The sequence below is a fragment of the Crocuta crocuta genome, unplaced genomic scaffold (assembly GCF_008692635.1).
Source record: "Crocuta crocuta isolate KB4526 unplaced genomic scaffold, BGI_CrCroc_1.0 scaffold374, whole genome shotgun sequence".
In the NCBI taxonomy this organism is placed as follows: Eukaryota; Metazoa; Chordata; class Mammalia; order Carnivora; family Hyaenidae; genus Crocuta; species Crocuta crocuta.
The window spans coordinates 2,235,032-2,244,002 of NW_027532613.1; the positions used below are offsets into that span (position 1 = coordinate 2,235,032).

The 8,971-nt window shown below is 42.1% G+C and overlaps 1 protein-coding gene across 1 annotated transcript in view; it reads right to left on the reverse strand.

Annotated features, from left to right (window-relative positions):
* LOC144245149 (5-hydroxytryptamine receptor 3B-like) overlaps nucleotides 1-8,558 on the reverse strand; it is a 31,195-nt gene extending 22,637 nt beyond the window's left edge. The window contains 2 exon segments of the mRNA XM_077780576.1: nucleotides 3,734-3,893; nucleotides 8,507-8,558. Coding sequence (XP_077636702.1) covers nucleotides 3,734-3,893; nucleotides 8,507-8,558 — 212 coding nt within the window.
* Between the last annotated feature and the right edge of the window lie 413 nt (nucleotides 8,559-8,971).

The window sequence follows — 8,971 nt, forward strand, 5'->3', positions numbered from 1 at the left end:
AAAAAAAAAAAAAAGGATTTCATTAAATTTTAAAATTTCTGGGGCACCTGGATGGCTCAATTGGTTAAGTGTTCGACTGCAGCTCAGGTCATGATCTCACGATCAGTGAGTTCTATTTTTTTTAATGATAGATTTTTAAAAACAGTTTATTGTCAAGTTGGTTTCCATATAACACCCAGCACTCGTCCCCACGTGTGCTCTCCTCTGTGCCCATCACCCCCCACCCCCTTCAGCCCTTAGTTTGTTCTCAGCATTCAAGAGTCTATCATGGTTTGCTTTCCTCTCACAGTCAGTGAGTTCAAGTCCCACATCAGGTTCTGTGCTGTCATTGCAGAGATGCTTCAGATCCTCTGTCACCCTCTCTCTGCCTCTCCCCCATTCGTACTCTTTCTCTCTCTTGAAAATAAGTAAAACTTTAAAAAATTATACATATATATAAACAACATCTATAAGTCTATAATAAAAAGACCAACAACCCAATAAAAAAATAAGAAAAGACTTAAAAAAGTTACTTCACAAAGAAAGATATGTAAGGAGCCAATAGGCACATGAAAAAGAATTGCTGACCATTAGCCGTCAGAGAAATTTAAAGTAAAACCTCAGTGAAATATCATGACACCCTCAACAGAATGGCTAAAGTTGAGAAGACTGATAACCCCAAATGCTGACGAGCATTTAGAGCAATGGGAACTCTTGTAGCTGACTCAGGGAGTGTAAAATATACAATCACTTTGTAACTCAGTCTGGCAGATTTTCAGTACGGGTACACCTGTCTGAGCCAGTTATTCTACTTCTAGGTTTTACCTAAGACCAATAAAAACAAGTATACAAAAAGACTTCTGTAGTACCCCAATGTTCATAGCAGCACTTTCAACAATAGCCAAATCATGGAAAGAGCCTAAGTGTCCATCCACTGACGAGTGGATCAAGAAGATGTGGTTTATCTACACGATGGAATACTACACGGCAATGAGAAAGAATGAAATCCGGCCATGTGTAGCAACGTGGGTGGAACTCGCGGGTGTTATGCTAAGTGAAATAAGTCAGGCAGAGAAGGACAGATACCATATGTTTTCACTCATATGTGGAACAGGAGAAACTTAACAGAGGACCATGAGGAAAGGGAAGGGGAAAAATAGTTAAGGAGAGGGAGGGAGGCAAACCATGAGAGTCTCTTAAATACTGAGAACAAACTGAGGGTTGATGGGAGTGGGGGAAAGGGGAAAATGGGTGATGGGCATGAAGGAGGGCACTTGTTGGGATGAGCACTGGGTGTTATATGGAAACCAACTTCACAATAAACTATAAAACACACACACACACACACACACACACACACACACACACACACAAAGACTTCTGTAGGAATGTTCATAGCAACTTTATTAATAATATCCTAACATTGGAAATGACCCAAATGCCTATCAACATAAGAATGGATAAACAAAGCATAGTATAACCTTAACCAAATACTACTCATCACTAAAAAAGACAAACTACTGGGGCACTGGGGTGGCTCAGTCAGTTAGGTGACCGACTTCGGCTCAGGTCATGATCTCAGATGTTTGTGAATTTGAGACCCATATTGGGCTCTGTGCTGACAGCTCAGAGCCTGGAGCCTGCTTCAGGTTCTGTGTCTCTCCCTCTCTCTACCCCTCCCGCTCCCTTGTTCATGCTCTATCACTCTTAAAAATAAATAAACATTAAAAAAAATTTAAAGGTAGAAACAAACTACTTGGGCGCCTGGGTGGCTCAGTTAGTTGAAAGTCTGACTTTGGCTCAGGTCATGATCTCGCAGTTCATGAGTTCCAGCCCCACACGGGGCTCACTGCTGTCAGCCTCTCAGCACAGACCCTGCTTCATTCAGATCCCCTGCCCCCCTCTCGCGCTACCCAAAATAAATAAAAACATTAAAAGGGAGAGAGGAAAACAACTGATATACACAACATGATGAACCTCAAAAACATGATGCTGAGTGAAAAAATCCAGACACAATAGAGGACGTACAATAAAATTTCACTCATGAAATTCTAGAACTGGCAAAAATAATCTGTGGTGAAAGAAATCAGAACCTCAGTTGTCTCTGTGGATGGGAGGGGAAGGGGAGTGACTGAGCAGGCAGGCAAAGAAGGACCTTCCCGGAACGACGCAGATGTTTGGTATGTTGACAGGGCTGTGGACGCTATGGATGCACCCCGTTACCAGAGCTCATCCGACTGCGTACTTAAGATCCGTGCATTTCAACATATGTATGTTATACCTTAATTAGAAAACAAGTTTTGAGAAGTGAATTGAAAAAAATATTAAACTATATTAACAAAGAAGCTCAGTAAGTCCTGCTCCTAAGGGAAAGAAAGATAAATCTGGGACCTACTGATACTGAAGACTTTGTGAGTAAGAAAAGAGGAGGAAGGGGAGGAGCGGGCGTAAGCCACCATTTACTGAGGGTACCGAGACCTCTACTAACTGCTTTCCATCAATTCTCACATTTGATTCCCACAACAGCCCACTCTTTAGATACCGAAGGAAAGACAGTTTTATAAACAAACTTCCTCCACCATCCTTAGCAAATGCCTTAGGGATAAAGTTAAGACACCAGGACGCTTTTCTCTTTTTCTCAATTTCAGGCAATAAGTGGTAGATGTTTTTTCTTAAATGTACTATTGTCACTAGAAAACGTGAGCCATGGAGAAAAAACACACCTGTTACCATTTTTGGTTTCAGCAAACTCACAAAATATATACAGTGATCTGACTGCAATTTTTTTTAAATTTAATTAAGTAATTTACATCCAAGTTAGTTAGCATATAGTGCAATAGTGATTTCAGGAGTAGAATCCAGTGATTTGTCCCCTATGTATGACACCCAGTGCTCATCCCAACAAGTGTCCTCCCTAAGGCCCCTTGCTCAGTTAGCCCATCCCCCCATCCACAGCCCCTCCAGCAGCCCTCAGTGTGTTCTCTGTATTTCAGAGTCTCTTATGTTTTGTCCCCCTCCTTGTTTTTATATTATTTTTGCTTCCCTTCCCTTATGGTCACCTGTTCTGTATCTTTAACTCCACATATGAGTGAAGTCATATGATATCTGTCTTCCTCTGACTAATTTCACTTAGCATAATACCCTCTAGTTCCATCCAGGTAGCTGCAGATGGCAAGATTTCATTCTTTTTGATTGCGAGTAATACTCCATTGTGTATATATACCACATCTTCTTTATCCATTCATCTGTTGATGGACACTTGGGCCCTTTCCGTACTTCGGCTACAGTATGACTACAATTCTTAAAACCTCTTAGGGCGCCTGGGTGGCTCAGTCAGTTAAGCATCCGACTTCAGCTCAGGTCATGACCTCACCATTTGTGAGTTCGGGCCCCTCATTGGCTCCGTGCTGACAGCTCAGAGCCTGGAGCCTGCTTTGGATTCTGTGTCTCCTTCTCTCTGCCCCTCCCCACTCACACTTTGTCTCTCTCTCTCAAAAAAAATAAACATTAAACATTTAAAAAAAACCCTTTTAATTCCACAAAACTCCTATTTCTAGACTATCTGCCTCTCACATTGCCAGCTGGGGCCTAGAAAGCATGATTTGTCTAGTAAACATTTTATCTCATGCTTACTGCTAACATGGGTCTAGAGCAACTTCCCTATCAGCTCGACGAGAGTCCTAGGCTCCTGCTTGAAAAGCAGGGAGTTTTACAAAAGGGTGACAGGAGTCGGAAAGGGTAAGGCGGTCCTTACCACATCCAGCACGGCATGGACAACACATCCAGGTATACCCTGATGGCTTCCCTCCACTCACGAACGGGCCTCACTGCCTTGTGATATTTCTGTAACAGCTGCTTGGTGAGGCGATATAGAGTAGAATTCCTGGGATGAGGTGTATCTGTGGCAAGGATTTCTGAAAGCCAAAACTATCACTGTGAGGATGAAAATAAGAGTTACTTAGCATCTTTACGAGATCTCAGACTGTTTAGGACATGGTGGTTCCTAGCAGAACATAGTTTTCAGCTTACCCCAATCTGCTTAAATTCATAGCCAGCCAATGGGCTTTTTGGCAGACCCTTATTTAAAGTAAGCCGACGGCCTATCTGCCCAGTAGAGAAATCACATTGTAAAGGTAAATAAATCAACCTGATCTCCAAGGATCCGAACTGCACCTACAATTCTGTTTTCCCAGCAGTCACGCATCTTGGAGACAGAATCCTTTACTTCTGTTATCACCCTCTCCTACATAGAAAAAACCTTCCTATACACTCAGTCACAAGTTATCTCCTATTTGGATTTTTCTTTTGATTTTCCATTCATAATTCAACAGTTAAGTAGAAAATCCAAGCAGGAACATGGACAAACCAACGGACCCAATGATCTGTGTGGATTACTCAATAATGGGACTAATGAGATTCCAATTCACACTCTTCTCCTCAAAAAAAAAATCTCTTTTTGCATTCAACTGTCTTTGAATAAAAACACACTTGTCAGAAAATGAGATCTTCAGGGCGCCTGGGTGGCTCAGTCGGTTGGGTGTCCGACTTCAGTTCAGGTCATGATCTCGATCTCGTGGTTCGTGTGTTCAAGCCTCGCATCAGGCTCTGTGTTGACAGCTCAGAGCCTGGAGCCTGTTTCTGATTCTGTGTCTCCCTCTTTCTCTGCTCCTCCTCTGCTCACGCTCTGTCTCTTAAAAATGAGTAAACATTAAAAAAAAATAAGAAAAAGAAAATGAGATCTTCGCTTTGGGGAAATTCTGTCTGGTCCAGAGAGGGACCATTTTCTACGAGCTGGGAACCCTATTTGCAGAGGAGTGGTGATTGGTGTCAAGGCAGGGGAGGCTGGGAGAAAGGTAGCCAGAGAAAGGAGCAGCAACAATTGGAAGTGACAATTTTGCGAGGGCTTCCTCTGAATTGCAAAAAGATATTTTGCTCACAAGCTCTGCCAGCTCCTGGGGGATTCAAAGCTTCACTAAGTCATTGGACTGAAGCAAATTGCACACCTCCTGCCACAGCGCGTGAGTGAAATCTATCTGTAGCGTCCTGTGCGTGAGTTCACCTCCCCTCTCAGTGGTTCTGATGGCTATTTTGATGAGCCGCTGAAGGTATGCGGGGTCCGGCAGGAAACTGTAAATGAGATCTCTTCTCCCTGAGCGACAGTCCCGTTTCTACCCATTTCTTTATGAATGATGTCATGTCACTCGGCGCCACAGGCAGCAATTTCTATGATTTATCAGTGTCATTGTGACCAAAATGCTAACAACGATGTTGGGGGTGCAATTGCAGACTCGTTGTGGGCAGTGGAATATTCACTTTCATTATCACTGGAACTGCGGAGCTAATGAGCATTTTAACTCCCTAACTACTCACCCAGGAAGACGCCTAAAATGGCATCAGCTATTCAGGCATGCAGGACGAAGGCAGGGGGCTTGCACCAGGCGTCGTTTTTAGGGTTTTTGTGAACTGTGATTGTCAAAAAAAATGTGCTGTGAATCTCTCCGCCTGAGACCATTTCTTGCTGGTGTACCCCAGGGGAGAGAAGGCAGGAGACAAAAGCCAAGCTGGTCTGGTGCTTTTCCTGTGAACTTCGCTTTGGGCAACTTCACTTTCACCTCGCTTGGAAGCTCCCAATTCAAGTCCCAGCCAGGGAAGCACTGAAATGTGCGTGTTACAATATAGGAAACTATCGGAGACAGAGTGAAAACATAATTCTGAGAAATGAATGTGTTTTCCCTACAGCCTCTGCCCATAAGGACGCAAATTTTCCCTCTGCTGTCTTTTCTAGGAAACCATCCATAGGTCCCCTAGGGATTAACATAGTTTCCAGAACATGTCAAAGTCTTTGGGTAAAAAGAGAAAGTTCTAGAATCTAGAATGAGGAACAACAGAGGAATGAGCAATGATAGGAGAAAAAATAAGAAGGAAACGAAAATACACTGAAATAAACTATAAGGGCAAAGAGTTCTTTGTTCAAAATGGGAAGAAATAATAAATTATATTTCTACTATGAATGCAAATTTACTTGAGGAGAAAGATCAATTACAGGAGGGAGATTAAGGATTTAAGTGACCATTAATTAACAGTAAATTATGCCCCTTGAAAGCTAATGTGACATTCACACAAGCACTAAATGACTCCATTCAGTGATGTTTCCACAGACGCTGATGTAAACGATCCACAGACCCAGGAAAGGTTCCTCGTTAGCACTGTCTCTATCAATGCTAATAATTCATTTGTAAGATTTTTGAAAAGTAGAAGGTGTTAGGGCCACCGAGCTATGAAGCACTTTTAGGTGAAGAGAGATTTCCGGTTTTTTTTGTTTTTGTTTTTATGAAGGTTATTCCTTTGTTTTAACAAATTACCCTCACACCTATCTTAAAGTATTCTGGGCACTCTGATAAAAAGAGCTGTTCTTGCTTTAGTGAGCATGTCATGTCTAGGATTATTTTTAAAAAAAAAAAAAAGAGTTATACATCTATCCGAGGGGTTACAAGGAAATTGAGATTTAGGTGTGTGGTCTACTGAATTTCCAAATCTGAATGAATATGTACCGGATGCCAGGCACTGGGCTCAGAGCAATTGACATGAATTCTCTCATTTGGCTTTTACAGCAGCTGTATGACATAGGCACCCTACAGCCCTATGCGGAGTCACTTTACCACAGGTGAGAGACTATAGGCTGAGTGAGGTTAGTACCCCCCAAAGTCTTATGGCTTGCAAATGACGAGGCTGGAATTTAAACACGAATGCTCTGGACCCAAAGCCCAGGCTCTTAATCATGATGCTACACGGGCCTGGCTTCCCAAGAATATCAGGGACAGCAGCGAGTAGCCTTCCAAGGGAAGAGTGACATGCTGCATGGTGGGCATGACTGGGCAGAGACAGCCCACTGTTATTTGCTGTGTGTGTGTGTGTGTGTGTGTGTGTGTGTGTGTGTGTTTAGGTCAAAAATATCTTCCATTTGCATTGCACCCTGCACTTTCACAATGTTATCTTATTTGATCTTCACGGATACACAAGAGAAACAGTGAACTCACAGGAAAACTGAGTCTCTGAGAGATTAATTGGCTTGTCCAGTTGCATGGCCGGGGAGTAGTGGAGTAGGGACCCAACAGGTCTCCTAACCGGGGCCTCTCACTCCAGCACACAACACCTGCAGGCAGCGGCCTTAAATTGGTGATTGGTTCAGTGCTCTTGCATTTACAAATCCTCTTCATATTAACCCAGCAAAGACTGCAAAAGGCAGGTTCTTCTGCAACACATGTTCCTGGTATGATTTATAGTCAAGTACTGATTACTAGACACCATTAAAACACATTTTCTGTCACATTTAGAACAAAAATCAAGCATAAAACTAAACATTAGAAAGAGACATCATTAAGAATAATTTCTTTCTTTTCCTCACCTTTATTCTTCTATTCTATCTTACTTAGCTTAATGTTTACAATTATTTTCTGCTAAGAAACCCATTTGGCATTTAATGAAATTTCCTGTTTCCATTTTTATAATTAAGTAATGCTTTTATCCTTGAAGTTCAACATTCAGGATTTTTATACTTTAATGCTAATTGGCTATTTTTCTTCTCTACCCAAGAAAAACCCACTTCCAGCTGCTTGGCTACCAAATATATTCCTCATTGCCATAACTGACTGATTCCACGTCAGGTATATTTAAAGCATGGAAACTCCTAGATATGAGCACTAGGAGACCCCTCAAGAAAGCGAGGTATTGGCAAACATCGGCATAAACATATCTGCTTGATCTGTGTGTGTGTGCGTGTGCACGTGCGTTTAAGAATCCATTGTATTCTAACTCTAATGGCCCAATTCAGTGTTGTTAATACTGGAACCGTAAAAGTATAGTTCCAAAAATTCAGAAAAGTATTTTAGTTTCTAAAGTATTTTAAGCAGAATTAACACTTAAAACATACAAGTTTACAGTGTTTGTCTTTAGAGATATACTCATTATCTATACAGACTTTGTACCGCTGGATGAAACCCTTAATGCCAAAATGATATCTGGGTATCTATAGTCATGCTGTATCCAAGAGACTCTTTCTCTGGGCTACTAAAAGCTTACAGTGAAGCCAAGACTATTTTGGATAATAAAAATGTATTATTCAGACATAAAAGCAAATCTGAAAAAGAATGCCCCAGACTATGAATGTAAATTGCTGCCAACAGAGCCTGATTTCTAGGGAAGCAAAGGTTTATCAAACAGTTACAACATTTCAGGGCACATCTCCAGCTGCCTGTACAAAGCCCCACGGTGTACCTCTGTTTGCGTGTATAGATATAGATACAGACACACATATCCACGTACGTATATAGATACAGATCTGTAATTGTAGGAGCAAAGACATGACACGTCACTGGTCTCCATGTAGGTCCACAGGACTGGCATTGTATGGGTGACAAATAAAAACAAACACTTGAAAAGACTATATAGCATAAGGTAGACAAATACTGCCTCTCGCTTCTAAGAGTTAATGCTCAATGCCTAAAATAAAGTCATTACAGGGACCCACCTGAGGCAGCCACCAGGACGAAGGGCCACAGGGGAGCCATCCCACCTGCCATTATTTCCGGCACGTCCCAAAGAGAAGAAATGCAGACTCGCCTGTGGGATGGAATACCACTCCATGTTTTCCTAAAGGGGCTCTTCTCTGCTCCATTCTCCTCTGTTTGCCAGTTTAGGCTGTCGTCGCTAGTGCTATTTTGTAGACACTCAGTGGGACCAAAGGCATCGGCAGCCCGACATAAGTGTTTCAGAATTGATGCCACTAGCCCTAAACTTCTCCATTTGGTTCTGCCCCAGCGTCAGGTCGTGGCCAACATTTCCATTTCCCTGACAGGAGATAGCTAAGTGAAAAATGTAATCTAAGAGGAGCCCCTAAGGAGAGGAAATTCCAACCTAATATGATTTCCTTTACAGCCTTTACCTAACGCAATGCTCTTGCTGACATTCAGGACACTAATTTCATTAATAATTG